General features: G+C 38.7%; 1 protein-coding gene across 4 annotated transcripts in view; it reads left to right on the forward strand.

Annotated features, from left to right (window-relative positions):
• The window catches only part of PAK3 (p21 (RAC1) activated kinase 3), a 127,788-nt gene that overhangs the window by 56,213 nt on the left and 47,513 nt on the right, over positions 1 to 24,062 (forward strand). For 3 of the 4 annotated variants that reach the window (XM_061137881.1, XM_061137880.1, XM_061137882.1), the window contains 5 exons: positions 1,316 to 1,469; positions 3,291 to 3,328; positions 7,765 to 7,896; positions 9,753 to 9,918; positions 17,884 to 17,947. In XM_061137881.1, the coding sequence (XP_060993864.1) occupies positions 1,316 to 1,469; positions 3,291 to 3,328; positions 7,765 to 7,896; positions 9,753 to 9,918; positions 17,884 to 17,947 (554 nt within the window). Of the gene's footprint in view, positions 1 to 128; positions 174 to 1,315; positions 1,470 to 3,290; positions 3,329 to 7,764; positions 7,897 to 9,752; positions 9,919 to 17,883; positions 17,948 to 24,062 lie in introns of all 4 variants that reach the window. The other variant, XM_061137883.1, reaches the window with a different exon arrangement.

Genomic DNA, 24,062 nt, shown 5'->3' on the forward strand with positions numbered 1-24,062 from the left:
ACCGCCCCACTTTAGAAGGGATTACCCCCTCCCCATTCAGACCCATTGGTTTCATCTCCTCCCACCTTCTAAGTTGTCCCACATTCTGTTTTAACTTTCTTTTCTTTCTTTATTTACGTCCATTACAGCCAGATCTCTATGGCTCACAGATGTGCCCAGGGAAGCTCCCAGAGGTGCGTCACAGGCCCAAAAGAAGCTTGCATCAAAGTGCTTCTTTGAGATGTCATAGCACTGCAGCAGCAGGTTCATGTGTGTGCAGTAGAGTTGTTGCTTGGCTTATCTCACTTTTTTGTTGTCATTCCCAAACTCTGGAGGCCCACGTCACACATTGTTTTGCCGAGACTTCATAGGACAAAGCCACGTAAATTGTGTCTAGATGCACTTCAGGAATAGTGTGTCTGTTTCTCGCTCCAAGTTGCTCTTGGAGGTTGGATAATTATGAAATGGGGGCATCCATAGGCCGAACATGTAGGAAAGGATGCAAAGCTCACCTCCCAGTGTAATCTTTGCAATTCTCCTTGGTTAGAGTACCAAACACTCCCTCCTCTCTGCTCTAAATACTTTGGATGATTGCAAATTTTCACAAGGCTTTGGCTTGGTTGCCACAGTCCCAGGTTCTATGTGGCCAATGAACGAAGTGGGGAGGAGGGGATAGAGGGAGGAGAGGAGAAAGCTGCAGGGAAAATACCCAAAGCAGCCTTTACTATTTAGCACTCCTGTGGTTATTGCTCTGCCATGATTCTGTTTTTGTCTCCTCTCAATCCCTCTTTATATTAAAGTTCTAGACCCCCCAAAAAATTGCATTTGATAATCGCAAAATATAAACTGACCAAGGGTGAGGCTTTCCTTTTATTCCAAGAGATATTCTAATTACAACATGCTCAGAAACAGCTTATGTTATTCTAGCCGTATAAAACCTATTGATCTGAACTATACTGTGCTGTGCACAAATTTAGAGAAGTCTTGCTATGTCTGCCCTGAGTCACCAGAAAAAAATAAGCTAAGCCGTAAACATCATTTCATGGATGAGCAGAGTTAATATGGAGGTGATTTTCATGCGCTTTTTTTTTTCTATCACAGTCATACTCCCACCCACCCTTTTTAAGTTGGATCCTAGTTTTACCTATGTGTTTTAATTAGAGAAGAGAATGATTGCATTATTAAGTTACTAACTTTAAATCTAGAGTGTAACTTCAGTTTTCCAAGTGTAATCCTACAGGTAGCATGGGCTTCTTGGTGAAGAACTTTACTGGAACATGAAAATGCAGCTGCCGAATGTTCTGAGCTGCCATTCTTTCCCTTTGGTTGTCCACAGGGAATTCCTGAGCAATGGGCACGATTACTCCAAACCTCCAACATAACAAAGCTGGAACAGAAGAAGAACCCCCAAGCTGTTCTAGATGTTCTCAAATTCTATGATTCCAAAGAAACAGTCAACAACCAGAAATACATGAGCTTTACATCGGGAGGTAAGAATAAGTCTAAGATATCAAAAAGTAAAGGAGAAGGAATTCCCTGGTGGTCCAGAGGTTAGGACTCCATGCTTTCGTTGACACGGGCCTGGGTTCGATCCCTGGTTGGAGAATTAAGATTCTGCAAACTGTGCAGCACATCCCACAGAAATACAGAACAGACTTTTGAACTCTGTGGGAGAATGTGAGGGTGGGATATTTCAAAAGAACAGCATGTATACTATCTATGGTGAAACAGATCACCAGCCCAGGTGGGATGCATGAGACAAGTGCTCCGGCCTGGTGCACTGGGAAGACCCAGAGGAATCGGGTGGAGAGGGAGGTGGGAGCGGGGATTGGGATGGGGAAGACGTGTAAATCCATGGCTGATTCATATCAATGTATGACAAAACCCACTGAAATGTTGTGAAGTGATTGGCCTTCAACTAATAAAATAAAATAAAAAATAAATTAAAAAAAAAAACCAAAACAAACAAACAAAAAACAAGTCATTTCAGTCTCAGAACTTCAGGATTAGAACAGAATGCCTGGAGGGCATTTGAAGACAGATCAAGCTCCTTTTCCAAATGACTTCAACATAAGTCAGCCAGAGGATAAGTTGGAAGTTGAAGTTGATGTTAGAAGATTTATGGTACTTGGGTGATTTTAGAGCTCAAACAAAGAAATTGTCCAGTGAAGTAGTAGTTGTCAGTTTGAATCAGCAATCACAGTTGTTGTTTTGTCTCTTCACTGGCGTGAAGAAAGTCAAGTCACTTAGGATCAGGCCTTGTGATGTGTTCATGAAATAAAAGGTGTCTGGATCAAACCCTGGTCTCTTGAAATTTATTATTTTATCCCTTTGATCATTGAATTGCACCATGATGGCACAGCGCAAATTTTATGGTTGCTGGATTATTTTGATCAGACCTCAAAATCAGACTTACAAAAGACATATGTCTTGGTATTTATAAGAGATCAAAATGACTGTGTTCCTCCTGCCTTATCTCAACTTCATTTGCTAGCATGTGACCTGGCCTTTGACATGCTGATGTCCAAATTTGCACTATAAACAACTGGAAAATATACCAAAGAATAATTTTGCATTTTGAAAAGGATAATCTGGGTTGAATCTCTTAAGCAATTTATTATTTTACATCTAAAGGAAGAAGAGAATACTATCATTACAGCTTCAGCTATAAAGAGCCCCTCCCTCTTGGCATTGGTTTTAATACATAGGGCCGCTTTGCAGAATTTGTTCTTTATTCCATGTTGCCACTGCTTTTTAACCATTTTATTTTTATGTGTTGAATTTTCTCAGCTTACAAAGATGAGATCCTGAAATCTAGCTTAGAACTCAACAGTATCTGAGTTATTGCTGTATTCTGAAACTCACCATGTGTTTTCTTGATGCTCTCATGTTGTGACTAATAGCGTAGGAAGGGGAGGGAAGGAACAGAAGGGGAAAAGAAGGCAGGGTGGAAGGAAGGAAGGAAGGGAAAAGAAGGAAGGAGGGGGAGAGGGAAGGAGGAAGCTGAGGAAAAATTCTGAATATAGATGAGTAGAGTCATACCAGTCAGCAGTAGGTAATCTCAGCATTGCTCAGTATAGGGGCAATTCACTGGAGGCCTTCATTAAAACCTATAAAATGGGATGGCGAGAATATGGTGATGATGCAAGGGTATGAACTATTTTAAGAAAAACATCATTTGTCATGATAGCTATTTAATACTGAGTTGAAAATTTTCCTTCTGGTCAAACACATGCGGTTTTTTACAGCATAGTCTTTCAATGAGGCAGTCTTTATAAAACAAAGCTAATATCTTTATCTTCACTTTTCAGATAAAAGTGCACATGGATACATAGCAGCCCATCCTTCGGTAAGTGAAAAATTGAAAATGATCTTGTATGTTTGGTATTTCTGGTGGTCCAACAGAATATAATTGTGCAGGCCCAGTTTTTAGATACACATAGAGTCTTTTAAAAAAAATAGTTTAAGAGGTATAATTTAGAATGATAAAATTCACCCTTTTTACAGTGTACAGTTTGATGATGAGTTTTTAGTAAATGTATATACCTGTACCACCATCACCATAATCCAATTTTAGAACATTCTCATCACCCCAATAAGGTCTCCCAAGTCTGCCTAGAGTTAACCCCATCCACCCCACCCTAGCCCTAGGGCATCACTAATCTGATTTTATGGATTTATCATTTTGGACATTTCACATAAATGAAATAATATAGTATATGACCTTTGGGGATTGACTTTTCTCACTCAGCATATGACCCAATTAAGTAAGTCTTATCACTGTCTCCATTTTACAGATGAGATTCAGAGAGGTGAAATAACTTGTCTAAGGCCATACCAATACATCTTTTGGTGTCACCTGTTCCAACAAACTGAGATGAAGTGGGGAGGGGATAACTAAAAGTCCCATAGATAGTTTTATCAGAGAAGTGACTGGAAAATAAGGAACTTAGCTCAAGGGCCTTGAAAGTGCTATAGTATCTGAAAGACTACTCATACAGAGAAAATAATCTTAGACAAGGCTTCTCTTTGTATGAATTTCATTTTGATAACCTGATAGAAATAATTTCCTGCCCTGTTTGCTTCCTTAAGGGTGAAATATTTTAATTAACATTAGCGAAAGTTTCCTAACTGCTTATTCAGAGTCATAGATAATCAAGCTAATTCTTCCTTTTATAGAGGACAAATGCTAACCTGCTTGATATCACACTGGGCAGTCAGTGTGACCGCAGTAAATCATTACTGGTGAAAATTAAAGACTCTCAAATAATATGGCAGTTCCTCAAAAATTTAGAAGAGAATTACCACATGATCCAGCAGTTCTACTTCTTGATGTATACCCAGAAGAACTGAAAGCAGAGTCTTGAGTGGGTATTTATACACCCATATTTGTAGCAGCAATGTTCATAGTAACCAGAATGTGGAAGCAATCCAAGTATCCATCAACAGATGAATGAATAAACAAAAGTGGTATATCCTTACAGTGGATTATTAGTCAACCTTAAAAAGGAAGGAAATTCTTACATATGCTACAACATGGATGAACCTCTAGGACATTATGCTAAGTGAAACTATCCAGTCACAGAAAGAAAAATACCATGATTCTGTCTATATATAAGGTACCTAAAGTAGTCAGTATCATAGATACAGAAAGTGGTTGCTGGGTGAGGTAGAAATGGGGTGTTGTTTAATGGGTACAGAGTTTCAGTGATGAAAAGAATTCGGGGGATGGATAGCAGTGATGGATGCACAGCAATGTGAATATACGTAACTCTCCTGCACTGTACACTTAAAAATGGTAAATTTTATGTTATGTCTATTTTACCACAACTAAAGAGAAAACTTAAAAGACTAAAGGCTCTGGACATAAGTTGTTAGTCTTTTCCTCCACTTACAAGTGGAGGCCACTTGGGGAAAGTGGCTTGATTTCTGTGACCCTCTCTTTCCTCAGTCTTAGCTGGGAATACTAACAATACTTGCTTCCTAAAACATGTGTGACTATTGAATATGATAATGCATATAATATACTTAGTACATTTCCTAGCACCTACTATGTGTTCACTAAATGTAAGCTACTACTGCTGCTGCTTTTAGATGGCAACAAGGATGAAAACTCATTTTCTCCACACATGAGACTTGCATGAGGCCCCGGTACTGGTGCCTTGCTCAGAATTCTCAGAACAGAGCAGAAGGTAGCTCTCTTGTTCTCACTGCTCATTGCCCTCCTGCTGCTGCTTTGCTGTGACAGCTTCCTGGACTCCATTGAAAACAGCACATGAAGGAAGATGATAACAAAGTGGGAAAGACAGAAATGCCAACCTTCCATCATCAACACATACCTTACCTCCCTTGATTTAATTACTGTCATTATTGTGCAATATTAGATAGGTATGTTGACAAATAGTTGTTATCTCTTTAGGGAGGTCAGTTATTTTGAACACCAACTTCCTAGGATGGTCCATGCGTTGGTTTTTATTGTAAACAGCTTTTATCTCCTAAGATACATTGGCCTTTTTTTAGCTTGCTTCTATTGGTTTTACTTGTAGAATTAAAACTAAATCTACATAATGTTCAAAATATTCCATCAGATCAGGAAAGAAACTAATGAACTCACTGTTTGAAGATAAGAACAACTGGAATTTACTTTTTAAAACATGTATCTATCAAGTGCCTCCTTATCAAAACTAAGAAATTTAGAGCTCAGTCCAGTAAGGGAAGAAAAGTATAAACATAAAGAAGCACAGTACCATATGAATCATGTTACACACCATAAAATATATTCATTTTCTATGAGAATTCAAAGAAAGGAGCTTCCTTTTATCTGGGGAGGGATAAAGAGAGCGGCCCTTTTCAAGGGCCTAGTACAGAATACGCACTTGGTACATATTTTGGATGTTGAATTAGAAAAATGCTTCATAGAAAATGTGGAATTTGAACTCGATCCTAAAGTTCAGATGCGATTTGGATCTGTGAAGATACAGAAGGGTATTCTTGGCAAAGGGAAAGCATGATAAAGGGCACGGTAGTGAAGAGAGCAAGGGGACAAAGGGGTATGAATTTGAATGAAGACTGAGATGCAAGAAAAGGAATCATAGGAGTTCAGCTTTGAAAGTTAGGTTGGAGCCAAATCATAGAAGCCCTTAAATAGTATTCTAAGGAATCTGGTCTAAGTAAGTGTACAGGGGGAAAAGCCCTTGAAGTTTTGTGGAACAAGAGAGTTAAGTTATTAAAGCTTATGAAGGGTGATTTGATCACACATGTTCATAAGGAATTAAGGACAGAAGGTAAGACTGGATGAAGGGAAACCGACTGGGGAGATATTGCAAGTATCCAAGGCCAGAGGTGATGTGGGCCTACGTGAGACAGTGGCAGTGGGAATGGAGATTAGATTTAAATTCCGGAGATATGTAGGTTACTGATTAGATGTTGGAGGAAAGGTTTCGGTCAAAGATAATTGCAGGTTTTGAATGATATGCGGGTAGCCAAAAAGATGAGGACATTATCTTTCAGGAGGTGCATATTTCTGTAAGAAGATGCCGAGTTTCCCATGAGGCAACTTGAGTTCAAAGGGCTGGCCGAATTTCCAGATGGAGATAATTGATTAAACTACTTGACTAAGGGTGGGTTTCTATTGATCAAATGAACTAAATTTGGAACCTTAAGGTCAAGTTGGATCACTTTTTTGGGACTCAGTAACTTAGGACTGTGGAATTGCACTTTATGTACTTCTTGTGGTTTTAGGAGGAGATTGTACTTCATACTGCTTGTGCTTTTGTTGCATTAGAAACACTCCCAGTAGACCTAGCTATCCTATAGGATGTGACTTCATGGGATTGACAACACCTTCTAGACATAGCCTGCATTGTTTACAAGTTTCAGCATCTTCTAGTAGCCTGGATGGGAATCAAAATAGAAACAATGTTGTAGTCACTAAATGTGTTAAACTAATAGCTATATAATTAATATGGAGTTAATGATGCCTCCCATAGTCGTAGGAATCTGATTTGCTTCTCATCCATCACAAATTCGTTGGTATTAGTGTTATTAAATACTAAATACTGTTCAGGGACCTACTCTTCAATTTGAGGCTATTTTGACATTTGTGTATATTTATTGTACTATCGGGGCTTCCCAGGTGGCGCTAGTGGTAAAGAACCTGCCCGCCAGTGCAGGAGACACAAGAGATGTGGGCTTGATCCCTGAGTCAGGAAGATACCCTGGAGGAGGGCATGGCAACCCACTCAAGTACTCTTGCCTGGAGAACCCCATGGATAGAGGAGCCTGGAGGGCTACAGTCCATAGGGTCCCAGAGAGTCAGACACAACTGAAGTGACAGCACACACACACACATTTATGCCATATCCAGATGCATGCTCTTATCTTTAGGCACAAAATAGCCCTTTTCTTGTTGATAAACTGTCAGCAGTCAACACAATGACAATTGACCTGGTACAAATTCAAGACTTTATTAGCAATTTGATTTTTACAATATATTCATTGAATTAAAAAACATTAAAACTCGAAAATGTTACATGAATAGTTCACTGTTTTTGAGCTCAGTAGAAAATGAAAGGAATTTTTAAAATCTCATGGTGCTTAAATCCTGACCTCAATTTATCTCTAAGTGTGGGCAGGTCCTGGCCACCAAACTGCAGACAGTTCTGCTAACGTGTAAAAGATGAAATTCCCTCCTATCCCTACATGCTTAAATATCTTATCTCCCTTTTCTCATTTCTGAAGAAAAACAATAAAGAGTTAATACCTGGTCTTTGTTTTTATCCTAAGAGTACAAAAACAGCATCAGAGCCTCCTTTGGCTCCTCCTGTGTCTGAAGAAGAAGATGAAGAAGAGGAAGAAGAAGAAGATGACAATGAGCCCCCACCAGTCATTGCACCAAGACCAGAGCATACAAAATCAGTAAGTCCGAAGTGACTGTTTCCAAATGATTCAACAGATGTCCTTTGAAACAATCCTAGAGTTTGAAACTAGTTGATGACCCAGTATCTATTGAGCATCTGTGTTCCCAGAACTAGAATGAGTGAGTGAAAGTCGCTCAGTCGTGTCCAACTCTTTGTGACCCCATGGACTATACAGTCCATGGAATTCTCCAGGCCAGAATACTGGAGTGGGTAGCCTTTACCTTCTCCTGGGCATCTTCCCAACCCAGGAATCGAATCCAGGTTTCTTGCAATGATAGCTCAGTTGGTAAAGAATCTGCCTGTGATGCAGGAGACCCTGATTCGATTCTTAGGTCAGGAAGATCCCCTGGAGAAGGGATAGGCTACCCACTCTGTTATTCTTGGACTTCCCTTGTGGCTCAGCTGGTGAAGAACTAGACTATAAGATACAAATTTGGTTGGGGCTACTATTTAGAGATACAGATTAGCACATGAAAGCAAAAGAATAATACCAAACAATATATAAATAAGTGCTAAATTTTAAAACCATGGCAGAAGTTAAGCTAGAGAATGAAATCCATGGGAATCATGTAGGAAGTATTGCATCAGCAGAGGAACCAAGATCACAATTAGCACAGCATGTTTGGGGACCTCAAAAGACTAACTCCTATGAGCTTTCAAGGGCAGTATACTTGAAGCATTGTAAAATGTTGTTTTTTTTTTTTTATAGAAATCAGTTGTCTTTAAAAGCTTATTAAAGGCTGAGGAGCAGGGTGGAGGGAGGGATGAATAGGTGGAGCACAGAAGAATTTTAGGGCAGAGAAAATATTCTATATGCTACCATAATGATGGATGCATGTCATTACATTGTTGTTTAGTCACTCAGTCTTGTCCGACTCTTTTGCAACCCCATGGATTTTCCAGGCAAGAATACTGGAGTGGGTTGCCATTTCCTTCTCCAGGGGATCCTTCTGACCCAGGGATTGAACCTGCGTCTCTTGCATTGGCAGGTGAATTCTTTCCACTGAGCCACCAGGGAAGCCCACATATTTATACACTCATCCAAACCCATAGAATCTGCAACATTAAGAGTGAACCATATGGTTGTTGGATTGAAAGTGATGAAAAATAGGATACTTGAATATCATAATTCTATTGTGTGTGGCCAAAAATATAATAGCCTAATGCTACCTTTATTATAGTTTGCTCTTCTAGTTCCTCCTGCTTGAGGAAGTAAGTAAGTACAGTTCGGTAAATACCTCTACAGAAATTGATAGTCCTGGAGGCTGCCATGTCATATACAAGATGATAGGAGACAGAGAAGGCATTTCTGGAAAGAAAGAATCAAGGCAGAAGGTCAAACATAAATTTTGAGAATTAGACGAGAGATAGCAAGTATACTCAGACCCTAAAACTTTAGGAAGATGATGTAATTATCTAGGGTTATACAACTATTTAGTTACAGAGTTTTCACTAGTATCTGTATCACCCACACTCAGTGATTTTAGATTCAAGGGACACTGACTTTATTGTTGTTGTTGTTCAGGGGCTAAGTCATGTCTGACTGTTTGCAACTGCATGGACTGCAGCACGGCAGGCTTCCCTGTACTTCACTATCTCCCAGAGTTTGCTCAAATTCATGTCCCTTGAGTCAGTAATTGAATATATTAATGATCTACAAAAATTGATGCTTCTAGAGTCATAATTGTAAAGGATACATTTAATAATTATGAAAGTACATGATAATAAATCATTGTGTGTGTGTTTTTGAAGAAGAGTGAACCACATGTAAACTGCGGACTTTCACTGATTCTGATGTGTCAATATTGGTTCATCAATTGTCTTTAACTTGTAACAAAACTTTTTGTCTTTAAGATCTACACTCGTTCTGTGGTTGAATCGATTGCTTCACCAGCAGCACCAAATAAAGAGGTCACACCACCATCTGCTGAGAACGCCAATTCCAGTACTTTGTATAGAAACACAGATCGGCAAAGGAAAAAATCCAAAATGACAGATGAGGAGATCCTAGAGAAACTAAGTGAGTTTTTTTCTGCCATCATCTGTTTCTTCATGGGAGCATTTCTCATAAACCACTTTGAGTGGGAATTAAACCTTTAAAAATTTGAACCTGCTTGTAGGCTCCCTGACATCATGAGATAAAAAGTTTGAGATGCACTGTGTATTTTAAATCTCCACCCCCCTTACTCCTAATTACACAGAAACCAAATATTTTCACTTGAAAAAAATCAATTTAGAGGAAAACTTCACTAAATGAATTAAGTAGTAAGTTTTATTTTAAGATTATACCTCCCCCCAAAGAGATGAAACAGTCTGATGAAAAATATCCTATGATCATACCCCAGGGGCGCCCACCTGATTAATCATGATAGATAATTCAACCTCAGAATCCAACACAGTCAATCAAAATGGGCAGCCACAATAAAATAGCCCTTCCTCTTAATTTAGGAGCATTGCTATATGGACAGGAAGTCAGGGCCAGCAGATGCTTTCAGCCTCCTTCTTGCAGTGTTATTAGTGTATCCATGCTTGTGCATACACAGTTGCTCCATTTTATAAAACACTCCTTTTCTAGTTACCTTTCTGGGTCAGAGAGACTTAAAAAAAATTCTCTGTTGAAAAGGATCAAAGTTCTGTGAAGCATACTCATTAAACTCATACTCCAAAAGCATCTAACAAATTGCAAGTTTTCTACACTTTATGCCCTCAATCTAACTCCTACTCATCCTTCAAACCTCAGCTCAAAAGATGCCTCCTCAGGAAAGCTGTCCTTGTCTCTCTCAGTATGAGTTGAGGGATCTTTTTACTGCCTCTATCATGCAATGGTTTGATAGCATCACCGACTCAATGGACATGAGTTTGAGCAGACTCCAGGAATTGGTGAATGACAGGGAAGCCTGGCATGCTGCAGTCCATGGGGTCTCAAAGAATCAGACACAATTTAGTGACTGAACTTTGAACCACTGTAGCAAATAATCCCACTGTACTTGTCTGTCTTCTTCACTAGACCAGGAGCTCTTTAAAGATGAGGTTGTGTCTTCTTTTCCCACATGTCCAGCTCTAATAAAGTGCCTGGTACATAAAAGGACTTAATGGATACTTTTTGATTGAATGGGTGAAAAAATGAACAAACAAGTGCCTCTTCACTGGGTTCCTACTTGTCTGTTCTCTGCCAGAGTCTTTTGGAGGAAACAATCAAAAAACAATTTCCTGATATTAAGAAGCTTACAATTTTATTTGTAAGATAAGGTTTAATAGTGTGCCACAATTAGAGAAGAGGACACCTTCTTGGTCATGCAACAGTCCATCTAAAAGAACTCAGAAAAGGAAGAGAACGGTGTAGGCTATAGGCCACAGGAAGACTCTGCAGAGGTGGTCATAGGGCCATTTTGCCCTCCAGGGGACATTTGGCAGTATCTGGAGACATGTTTATTCTCACAGCACAGGGAATGCCACTTGCATCTAGTGGATAGAGGCTAAGGATGCTTCTAAACACTGTAATGCAAAGGATAGGCCTCCTTCCTTTCTCCTCTGCAGCAAAGAATTATTCAGCCCCAAATGTCAACAGTGCTGATGTTGAAACAATCTGAGACAGAGGTATTTGGGAAGGCTAAGTTTCGGGTTACAGTAGTCAGTAAGCGCTCAGAACTGGAACTGAGGGTTTAGCCAATTGACTTTACTGTACATGACTAAACATGCCTCTTTAGTGCTGATACCAACTATTTCCTGAATAAAAGCAGAAATAATTCCCATTTACTAAGTGCCTTCTCTGCTGGCCACTTTACATACATTATCGAGTTTAATGTTCACCGTAATTCCTTGTGGTAGATTTTCCTAGCCTCATTTTACAGATCAGTGAAAGTAAGCCTCAAAAAGCTAAAGTTACCAGATCACCAAACTAATGTGTGATGTAGCCAGAGTTGGAATTCAAATCTCTTTGCCTTTGAAGCTTGTATTATTTCCATTATTCAGTTTGCTTCTGCATATGCTGGCTGTCTCTGTATAAAAGGGATGAATAAAGGAAAGAATTGCCTGGATAATTTCAGTTCAAGTATTCTTGGAATACTTAATGCCTTAGTTTTCTTTATTTTGCACATCCTATTATATCAGATTTTAAAAATATGACAGCTTTGCTTTAGTAAAAATTATTATTTGATACCTATTACAAATCTCAATAGATTTATTATAATGTAGGCACAGCCCATGTCAAAGTGGACTCCATTATAAGCGGGGAAAGTGGGAAGGGTGGCCTCACCTTCAGTCTCAGGAATCTGATTACTGTGAGGTGGGTAGCCCAGACCACAAAGCTGTCAGGCTGTTCTTCCATGCAGATAGCAATTGTGAGGGCCAGCCCTTGGGACCATTCATTAATGGCTGAAATGAACAGATCGTCTTTCAGTTTTACACAGATGGATAGCCTGGGTCTGGCTTGTTCATTGTGGTCTGGTCTGAATCTGATGGAAAATAAAGAAACCCCTACATTTTACTGAATTTTTTCAAAAGGTGCTGACTGTCAGCAAAATTGTGCAATCCTAGAAATTGGTTTCGGGCTTCCCTCCTCTGGGCCCCACACCTCCTTCTCTCGCCGCCCCCCACCCCAGCTGAAATTTCCCACTGAAAATTCTTTCTCTTAATATACCCTCAAATAGAGCCAATATGAGTTTAGAGAGTTCTTTTGTTTTTTGTTTGATTGTTTGCAGAAATCAGAATGTTCATTATGCCAAAGAGAAAATCTTTTCATGGTTGGACAACTTAGTTGATTTGATATGTAGGACAATACATTGATTGACTTTTCTGTCACTGAAACTGCATCATGAGCCCCATTTTTAAATACTAGTATTTAGTGATTTCTTAAATCCTTGTCCTTTAAAGTGAATGGTTTGTTTCTCATTTGGGAAATTGCTCTGGTTGGAAGTTTTTCTGGTATTGCTATCATTTTTTCCTTTTGATTTTGACTGGCTGATTTTCGTCACTTTGTGCCTATTGTGTCACAATGTTTTTTTAATCTTATCTTTAGTATAAACTATGAATACAAATTATAATGGCTCTGATGAAAGAGGTCACTGTAAAAGCTTGTTTTGTAATTCAGAATTGTAAACAAGGTTTCCTGTTCACTTGCTTCGCATCAGTAGATGGCAGCACACACTCTCCTGTGACTGGTAATGGACGTGGGGGAGCCATTTTATTTGAATAGCAGTTAAATTCAGAAGCAGGAGCGCATCAAAATGGTTGACTTTTGGTAATTCTTATGGGACTTCCCTGATGGCTCAGCTGGTAAAGAACCCGCCTGACAATGCAGGTAGACCTAAGAGATGTGGGTTCAATCCCTGGGATCCCCTGGAGAAGGAAATGACAATCCACTCCAGTATTCTTGGCTGGGATATCCCATGGACAGGGGAGCCTGGTGGGCTGCAGTCCTTGGGGTCGCAAAAGAGTCAGACACGATTGAGCATGTGCACACATATACACACAGTCCTTATGAAAGGATTCATTCCCAGTTTTTGTTATTGTTGTTTTTATCCTGTATACCACAGAAATAAAAGTTGAATCATTTACTACCATAAAACATTGTTAACTAATGCCTGCCAATTGGATTTGGTCGTAATTCAGAAAGTGGCTTGGGCTGAAGCTTACTTAATTTTGTTCAGTCTACAGAAAACAGTGTGCTCAGCAACTTATAGTATAACTTTCTTAGAAGACTTTAAACTATTAATAAAACTATGGTTTGAAGTGACTTTAAAATCATCATTTCACTAAAAAAAATTAAGCTCCAGATCCTTACTAACCATTAATAGCTAGCTTGAATAAGAGTAGTTCACAGTGTTATAGAAATCTGGGAGGCAATTTGAAAAATGAAATAGCAACTCAGGAATCATTAAATTGGTGATAGATATAACTCAAGTAAAATACATCTCTGTCTTAAAATATGGGGCATTTACAAAATGAAATTCCTAATTTTATTTGTTTTTAATTCAACAGATATTTATTGAGTAACCAATGTATTCCACACACAGCTTTATATGAAGAAGCACTGGGGATACAGAGATGCATAAGACATGGCTTCTGTCCTTAAGACACGATCTATAAGGGGATGTCAAATACATAGATGTAGATAGAAGGATGGTGGCTTAAGTACAAAGAAGGAGAGCAAGAACAAAAGCAAGAAAAAAGCAAAAGTGTCAGAAAGAGAGAGAGAGAAGGTGCAATAGTAGTACAGAGAAGTTATTAACTTTATTCCAAAAAATCAAGGAAGACTTCCTAGAAGAGGCTTAACTGAAGCTGAGTTGAAGGATGCATAAGAACTTGCCAGGAAGAAAACTTAGAAGGACATTCTAGGTAGAGACTAGCACACAAAGGAGGTATAAAGGCATATGCTTGGGAATGTTAACTCATTCAATACCACCTGAATATAGAATTGGTGGTAGATGTTGGTACTAGAATTTTAAGAGAAGAAGCCAAATCACATTGTAGGATCTGATCATGAGCTGCAAGTTGTTCATTTTGGTGAGAGCAAAAGGTTCTAGTGGGGGAGATGAGATGGAGAATGACACAGGAACCAGATATGAAGGACCTTGGATTCCATGCCAAGGTGTTTGAGCTTTACCCTGTAGGTGCTGGGGAAGCCTCCAGGAACCCTGAACCGGAGAATCACATGATCAGGTCTGTACTTGGAGCATGCTGATAGAGGTGTGGAGCCTAGACTCAAGTCGGTGAAGGCTGAAAATTTTGAGTCCAGTTAGGAGGCTGTTGGAATAGTTCAAACAAAAATGAGGGCCCACCTAGAACAGTAGTAATGAGGAAATGATAGATTCAAAGGTATCTAGGAGATAAACAGAGATAGGCCCAGGACTCAGTAGAAAATTCGATGTGGGGATGAAGGTAAGGGATGAGTCAAGGTGATTACCAGATCTCTGACTTGGGCTCCTGATAAGTGGGATGGTAGTACCATTGACTGAGATTGGGAATACAAAAGGAAAAACCTTACAATAACTCACATATGGTAAGTCTTCTTTAACCTAACTGGAACATGAACTTGCTTGTCTTACAAAAAACAAACAACAACAACAAAAACCTAACCACCATGGATGAACAACGCATGAGTGAAACATTTATTATTTTTTCAAGTATACTATGTACTGGTAATTCTGAATTAAATTGTTCACTAGCCCAGAAAGTAGATCATGTCTAAATTAGCACAAAATATTATTATCTGTAGCACACAGTTTAGCTCTGGAATACATATTTTCTTGTTCACATTCATTTGCTTAACGGATTCAGTGGAAGCCATTGTTCTGGGCACTGAAGTTACCAGAATGAAAAGACAACGTTCTGGCCCTCAGAAAGAAGCATGTATGGGACTTCCCAGGTGGTGCTAGTGGTAAAGAACCTGCCTGCCAATGCAGGAGATGTAAGAGAAGCGGGTTCGATCCCTGGGTAGGGAAGATCGCCTAGAGGAGGGCTTGGCAACCCACTCCAGTATTCTTGCCTGGAGAATCCCAGGGACAGAGGAGGGGCCTGGCGGGCTACAGTCCATGGGGTCACACAGAGTTGTACACAACTGAAATGACTTAGCACGCACACAAGTCTCATTAGAAGGATCAGAGAAGAATTCACAAGGGATGACTTGATATTATACTTACATAATAAATAGGAATTCATGGAATTGATAAGAAAGGGAAAGGGGGAGCATGTCCAAAGACCAGAGCCTTGGATAGTGATGGTGTTACTAGGATATAAGCTAGGAAGCTTGGAAAGGAGAGGAATAATATAAGGTTAGGCTTGATTGGGTAGGAGCTAGATGCTGCTCGATGATAAAGGGCCTTCTATGCCAGACAAAAAAATTGAACTTGATCCTGTAGTAAGGAGGAACTTTTGAGGATTTATGGATAATGGAGTGAAATCACTCTGAAGTAGGCTGACCTTACATCTCAGTTTACCCAAGACAGTCTTGGTTTATGAATTGTATGGTTACCCTATTCCAGAGGCATTGTGGAAAAGGAATTAGAGAAGGCAGAGTTTAGAGTTAGGTAATGACTAGGACAAATGTTTGGACAATAGATATTGAGGGCCTAAACAATGTCAGTGGCCATGGGCATGAAGAGGAGAAAATGGATAAGAGTGACAATTAGCAGATAGACTCCATAATTAGATCATGTGTATAAATCTTGTTTTACTGATTCCACACTTCTTTGAATAGGAGCCATGTTAGTAAGATATAACTTAAAGGTAATGATACTGATGTTTAAGATAATTTAAAAGTACTGATACTGATACTGTGGTTCAGAGAGAAAAAGGAGAGCTGAAAGTATCCAGGTAAATGATTTCCTTCAAAGTTGTCCTCTTGCAAACTTATTCCCATGATGCTGCTATGGCACAGAATTTTCCTGTACCTATTTGAGCATTGCAATGAAGAGTCGATGTCATTTCCTTTAGATTTCCTTTAGATTTCCTTTAGAATTCCTTTAGATTCATTCTGAGTAATGGCAAGTATTGATCCTCTGAGTAGTGGATTTGATATTTTGAACTTGTAAAACCAGTATTTTTTCCCAGAGCCAAATAGGATAAATGAATGGTTTTCTTGTGTGGTTTGTCAACTTATTCCACAGTGTTTGAAACAAAAACAGTAAATAGATAAGTGCTTGCCCGGGGATGAATTGGTAAGCAAAGAGGGAATCCAGAGTGACTGCTAACCCATACAAGATTTCTTTTTAGGATGATAAAAATGTTCTAAAATCAGATTATGGTAAAATTTAGAAATTTGTGCAAGCCTAAAGATTTACTCAGAGCCATTTAATTGTGCACTTTTTTTTTTCATTTATTTTTATTAGTTGGAGGCTAATTACTTCACAACATTGCAGTGGGTTTTGTCATACATTGACATGAATCAGTCATGGAGTTACATGTATTCCCCATCCCAATCCCCCCTCCCACCTCCCTCTCCACCCGATTCCTCTGGGTCTTCCCAGTGCACCAGCCCTGAGCACTTGTCTCATGCATCCCACCTGGGCTGGTGATCTGTTTCACTATAGATAATATACATGCTGTTCTCTTGAAACATCCCACCCTTGCCTTCCCCCACAGAGTCCAAAAGTCTGTTCTGTACATCTGTGTCTCTTTTTCTGTTTTGCATATAGGATTATCATTACCATCTTTCTAAATTCCACTGGAGCCCATTATACAGAGTGAAGTAAGCCAGAAAGATAAAGAACATTACAGCATACTAACACATATATATGGAATTTAGAAAGATGGTAATAATTGTGCACTTTAAATGAGTGAACTTAATGGTATGGAAATCATATCTCAGTTAAACTGTTAACAATGTTTTGAATGCTAGCAGGGTCCTAGGTTCAAGGATGTGTGGAGATTTTTAGGATTTTATTTTATAATTATACAATTTTTTAATTGAAGTAAAATTGTCTTACAATATTATATTACTTTCAGGTGTCTGGGGAATGTATGTTTTTTTTAAAAAAAAACAACAAGCCTCATTACTAAACTGTGTTCTTTATTAGACCCTTCCCCATCCCCCATTGCCCTTAGTATAGTATTGGGTACATATTAATTGCTCAAGAGATATTTACCCAGCAGAACTGAATGTGCTGCAGAATTGAATTTACTCAACTTCACTTAGTGATTTTATTAAATACTGTGTTCAAGTCCTTAGATGTTTTTATCTCCTAATCTACAGTATCCTTTTATGAGAACTTTTTTATAAATGTTGGGTTATGATTAGTTCTTTTTGTTTCCCAAACATCATCAATTTTGAGTATAAGCATCTGGGTTATTACTACTAGTTTAATTAATATATTACTGTTTATTACTTTAATAAAATGTATCATTATCCATATAAATTTTAGAAACCGTATGAAAATGTTTCTCTAACATTTTGTCATTGGCTCTAGCATCTTAAATTTTAGTATTAAATAGAGGCAAATCAATCAATTTAAATGTCTCTCTCTCTTTCTTCCCTCCCTCCCCTCAGGAAGCATTGTAAGTGTTGGTGACCCAAAGAAAAAATACACAAGATTTGAAAAAATAGGTCAAGGGTAAGTGATTATATACATGAAAACCCTGTGTGCATGCTTGCATGCACATTAGCTTATAGGAAAACTCCTGCCCCCCTCTACATCTGTATGGATATTATGCTTAAGATCCTGTTTCATTGTCAAACTGCAAAGTGACAGGTGGTGGGAAAGGTCCTTATTGAATGATCTAGAGGTGGGCAGAGTTGATGGATTGAGTAAGGAAGAAATAGATTAGTAATCCCTGAATGGGATGGAGTTCATCATTTTCACCCAGTATGCTTATAAGAATGGCCCTGCTGCCAGAGATTTGGTTCAGAAGTCTGGAGTGGGGCCTAGTAACCTGAACTTTGGAGCCGTTTCCTCAAATAATCCTGACCCATCAGCTAGACCTGGAAACCAGGGGGTTAGATCATTCACTGGAGTTAAAGGTGGGAGTCACCAGTTCTACAAGTCAGCTGTAAATAGAAATGTTTCTCAAGCCTCGATGTGAAACTAAGCAGGAGTGCCTGAGTAGGCAACTGGCTTTGAAATAGGAAAATGTTTTGTTTAAAGAGAAATGAAGCATTCTAAAGGGGTGTCCTTTAAGGGGAAATGAGACAAGATATTGGGTTGGCCAACAGGTTCGTTTGGGTTTTTGATAAGATGTTACACAAAATCCCAAACAAATTTTTTGGCCAATACAATATTTAGGTATACCAACTCCTGTATGCCAGGAACCAAGATGGCACCCCAGAGGTCTCCTGACTGAGACCAGGGCTGGGAAGAAAGGGATACAGCTGATGTACCTGCAAAATTGTGCTATCCCCTCAGCTAATGGAGTCTTTTCAGGTAAGAGAATGTAGGATTTCTTCAGCCACCTCACTGCTTTTCCTGGGATTCTTAGGTTCAGAAAACTATATATTGTATATAAGTTGGACTATTTTTTGTGATTTTTATATTTTATTTCTTTCTCCCTCTGCCCCGCCCAACTTTTGTACTAACGTGTCTTTTGAAATTGCCAACTTATGTCAGGAAATGAGGGAAAGGATTCATTAGACATTTTGACTAGAGGATAAGAGGGACACTCGGGGATTGTGCCTGGTGGGAATCAAGGTGAGAAGACCCTAAGAGGGAGGCAGAAACTCAGGGAGAAATATATGGCAGTGTCTTCTTCCAATGGAAACCATAATGGTGATGCATTTGAACTTTCTAGAGAGTAAAATATATACCTGTTCGTGCTCTTGCTTCATTCCTCATCATTTGATGTCACTGGTATTCTCACTTGCTCATTTAAAAAGAGTTTTGTGGTGTCTAGAGGTCCCCTAAAACTTAACAAGTCAAATAGTAGTCCTGCCCATTGCTCTAGGACAGTGCTGTCCAGTAGAACTTTCCAGGATGGTAGAGATGGTCTACATCTGCACTATCCTATGTGGTAACCACTAACATTTGTCTGTATAAAAGTGAAAGTTGCTCAGTCATGCCCAACTCTTTGCAACCCCATGGACTAGGGAGTTCTCCAGGCCAGAGAGAATGCTGGAGTGGGTAGCCTTTCCCTTCTTCAGGGGATCTTCCCCACCCAGAGATCGAACCCAGGTCTCCCACATTGCAGGTGGATTCTTTTTTTTTTTTTTTTCATTTATTTATATTAGTTGGCAGCTAATTACTTTACAATGATGTAGTGGTTTTTGCCATACATTGACATGAATCAGCCATGGATTTACATGAGTTCCCCATCCTGAACTCCCCTCCCACCTCCCTCTCCATCCCATCCTTCTGGGTCATCCTAGTGCACCAGCCCTGAGCACTTGTCTCATGCATCCAACCTGGACTGGTGATCTGTTTCACACTTGATAATATACATATTTCAGTGCTATTCTCTCAGATCATCCCACCCTCGCCTTCTCCCACAGAGTCCAAAAGTCTGTTCTATACATCTGTGTCTCTTTTTCTGTCTTGCATATAGGATTATTGTTACCATCTTTCTAAACTCCATATATATGCATTAGTATACTGTATTGGTGTTTTTCTTTCTGGCTTACTTCACTTTGTATAATAGGCTTCAGTTTCATCCACCTCACCAGAACTGACTCAAATGTATTCTTTTTAATGGCTGAGTAATATTCCATTGTGTATATGTACCACAGCTTTCTTATCCATTCGTCTGCTGATGGGCATCTAGGTTGCTTCCATGTCCTGGCTATTATAAACAGTGCTGTGATGAACATTGGGGTACACGTGTCTCTTTCAGTTCTCGTTTCCTCATGTGTATGCCCAGGAGTGGGATTGCTGGGTTATATGGCAGCTCTATTTCCAATTTTTAAGGAATCTCCACACTGTTCTCCATAGTGGCTGTACTAGTTTGCATTCCCACCAACAGTGTAAGAGGATTCCCTTTTCTCCACGCCCTCTCCAGCATTTCTTTATCAGCTGAGCCACAAGGGAAGCCCAAGGATATTGGAGTAGGTAGCCTATCCCTTCTCCAGCTTATCTTCCCAACTCAGGAATCGAACCAGGGTCTCCTGCATTGCAGGCGGATTCTTTACCAACTGAGATATCAGGGAAGCTATGGAGCACTTCAAATGTGTCTAGACTAAATGAGAGCTATTTATTTGCATAAATTTATTTGTTCACACATTTATTGAATACCAACTATGTGCCAGGCACTATGCTAAGTGCAGGAGAAACAGAGCTTGCTAATGATAGTGTGGGCTTTCAAGGAATTTATAATCTATAGTGATGAATGCTTGAACAGGCTAAATAGGATACCTTGGGTGACATGCCTACTCAATTCACCAAAGTGTAGGGCAGGATTGGCTTCTGTAGCCATTATTTCCCACCTGGAGTTTTCCTTCTTAGCTTCTAGTGAACTGGTTGTTTTATTTAAGTTAGGAAGCTATGCCTTCTCAAGTCCATGTATCAATACAAACCTTAACTCACTTTCTTTTTGTCCAAAAGGTTAACACCATAAGGCAGGTTAAAAAACACAATATTATGTACTAAGGGAACTTGAAAGGGAAAAGTTACCTTTTAGATTTTATTTTAATTGAATTGGGTTCTTTGATGGAGCTAACATTGCAAAGTGATACACAATCCATAGAGAAATAGCATTCCAGATCTTTGCTGTCCAGTATGGTAGCCATGTGGCTATTGAGCCCCTGAAATGTAACTAGTCCAAATTGAGATATACTGTAATTATAAAATAGGCACCTGATTTCGAAAAGTTACTATGAAATAAATGATGCAAAACACCATAGTAATAAGGTTTATATTTATTATATGTTGAATTGATATTTTAATATGTGTTAAGTAAAATATGTTATTAATATTAATGTCACCTTTAAGCTTTTTTAAATATGGTTTCCCCCCAAATTTAAAATATGGCACATGTTAATATGTTTAATGGACAACACTGCCCTAGTTGTAGGTTTAAATGGGAGCTTTTTATTTGTTCATAAAGTGTTTTGTTCAGAGTTGTCTTTTGGGGCATGAAAGATGTTATAATTTTGTTTTGATTCCTTATTATCCCTAAGACCCAACCGAGCCAAAAACATCGCTGAATTTAGAAAAGAAAAAAGTAAGAGATGGTTTTAAATATCTCCCAGATACCAGGTAATAAAGCAAGACTGATTTCTCCAAGAACAAAGATTAGGCTGCCAAGCTATTTTGCATACCAAAGAGATTTCCCCTCCAGGATGGTATTTGTGCTTCTAACCTCTGAAGGTGCAAAAGGAGAGTTCTCTATTTCTGCATACCTTTTAAAGCTTTTGCAATCTAAAATGAAAAATCAAAGCAGAAATCGTGCTTGCCACTGCAGAAAGATTTAACGTCCCAACAAGTTCATCATTATCAAGAATGATGAAACTGGCAGATAGTTCACTCACAGACCACATTCAGCTTTTAAATAAGCCCTTAGAGGGTAGGGAGTCATTTTTGGGGGGGCGGGGGAGTTCTCAATTTACCTAATTTTATTACAGTTATATTTGATTAGGCTTCATATTCAAAATATTAATTTGCTCTAACCAGTATTATTTTACAGGGAGGAGTCGAATTGGCCCCAAGCTATTTGGTTTTACATTTTCTATTGCCTAAATATTGATGGTTCCCCCAAACCTATCCCTTTCTCTGCATTCTTTTTTTATTAATTTTAATTTTTAATTGGAGGATAATTGCTTAACAAAGATGTATTGGTTTCTGCCATACAACAGCATAAATCAGCCATAAGTACATATATATGTATATATGTATGTATCTCCCTTCTCTCATGAGCCTCCCTCCCACCCTTCCCCCAGGACTCTTTTTGATTTATCCTTTTTATAGCCTTTTATTGTCTAGCATAGTCCTTTTGTACTTAGCAAATCCCCCTAAAACAGTTTTAATCAACAGCCAGAGTTCATTTGGCCAAGCTCAGAGATTTATATAGCTTCCCCTGTCTGCTTTCCCCATTTCTCTGGATCTGTTTTTGCCCCAATAAATATTTGTTGAACTAATAAAAATGTCTTTCTAGCTCTCCCTTTCTTCTGTCCTGTCTTTTCCTGAGTATATGCATGTCTTTCTAGCTCCTTCTGTCCCTCTCTTTTTTTTCGAATGTGTCTTCAACTGTTTCTCATAATGACCAGATCAGCCTCACATTCTCCTTTGGCTTTATGGTTATTTGTGTGTGTCACATATCTGTCTTTTTTTATCCATGTTGATTTCACCTTCTGCCCATTTTCACATACACACCCAACTAAAATGGTCATCATATAAAATCAAGATGTATTTACATAGCTATTAAAGATGTAAGCTAGTGACTTAAATCTATTTATTTACTCTATCATTTATTTAATAAACTCATTTTTTTTTCATTTTTGAGTAGATTTTTGCTCTCTTCCTAATTTTAAAGGGAATTAGCAAAATATGGATTTATTTCTGTCTAGACCAGGGAAAAAACACTTAAATTAATTTTCCTTTTACTTAAATTGCTCTCAATGGATTTTCCCATGAAATATTGGCCCAAATTAGATAAACTAGATTCTACTCTCAATATATGGGCTTCCTTGGTGGCTCAGTGGGAAAGAATCTGCCTACAACTCAGGAGATGCAGGTTTGATCCCTGGTTGGGAAGAACCCCTGGAGAAGGAAATGGCAACCCACTGCAGTATTCTTGTCTGGGAAATCCCATGAACAGAGGAACCTGGCAGGCTACAATCCATGGTGTCACAAAGAGTCAAACATGACTGAGAGACTAAACAACAATTATCAATGTATAGAGTTTTTATTTTCTTTTTAAGCTTATAGAGTTTGGGTTTTTTAAAAAATTGTTTTGCTTTACCTACTATGATGGTGACATTCAAACCTGTGTCAGTAACCATTTGGTGCTAGGAATAATCAGCCCCAGTATTCCATTTTTAGCTCCCTGGAGCACAACAACTTACTATTGGGAGCCAGATTTGAGAGGAACCTCTCCATTAATCACCCTCATCTACTTGGAAAATGAAAATTTTTCCAGTATGGGTTCCTGCTCTCCCAGCATTCAGGCCTGGGGCCAGAGTATTGGACTTCATCTCTCATAAATCAAATTCAGAATTGCATGTCCAATCATTTGAGGCCATAGCTGTGACTTGAAGGCTAAAAATGACATTATTTGATCAGATTTGCTGTGAAAAGTATCCTATAAGTGGTTATCAAATCTAAGTATTTAGAGCAGACGTATGTATAGTTTAAAAAGAAACAAAAAGAAAACAGGACTGGTACCCCACAAATTATCATTAACTTGACTATGAGTTTCTCAGAAATATATCTGGTGGAGATTTAAGCATCTTCACTGTCTAGGATAGTTATAGAAAAGAACTTGTTTAATAAATGAGGTAGGGTGAGACACCAAAATTAAATATTGATTTTCAGTCAACAGCCGTCATTGGCTCACCTGTGCAACTCCTGAATAAGCAGTAGCTGTGTAACAGAGGGCTGAATTCGTGAACATGGCAGCTGTTCGAACAGATTTCTCATTAATATATTTGAATTCATTTTAACGTCTTTCCTTAAACGAGAGTGCACTGAAAATAAACCTTTTTTCTCTTTCAAGTTTCTGTTTGTTTTCTCTTCAACATTTTAATAGAAAAATATTTTTCAGGAAGCAGCTCAGAGGAAATGGTTTGGATCCAGTTTAACAAATAAC

This window comes from Dama dama, chromosome X, assembly GCF_033118175.1.
Source record: "Dama dama isolate Ldn47 chromosome X, ASM3311817v1, whole genome shotgun sequence".
In the NCBI taxonomy this organism is placed as follows: Eukaryota; Metazoa; Chordata; class Mammalia; order Artiodactyla; family Cervidae; genus Dama; species Dama dama.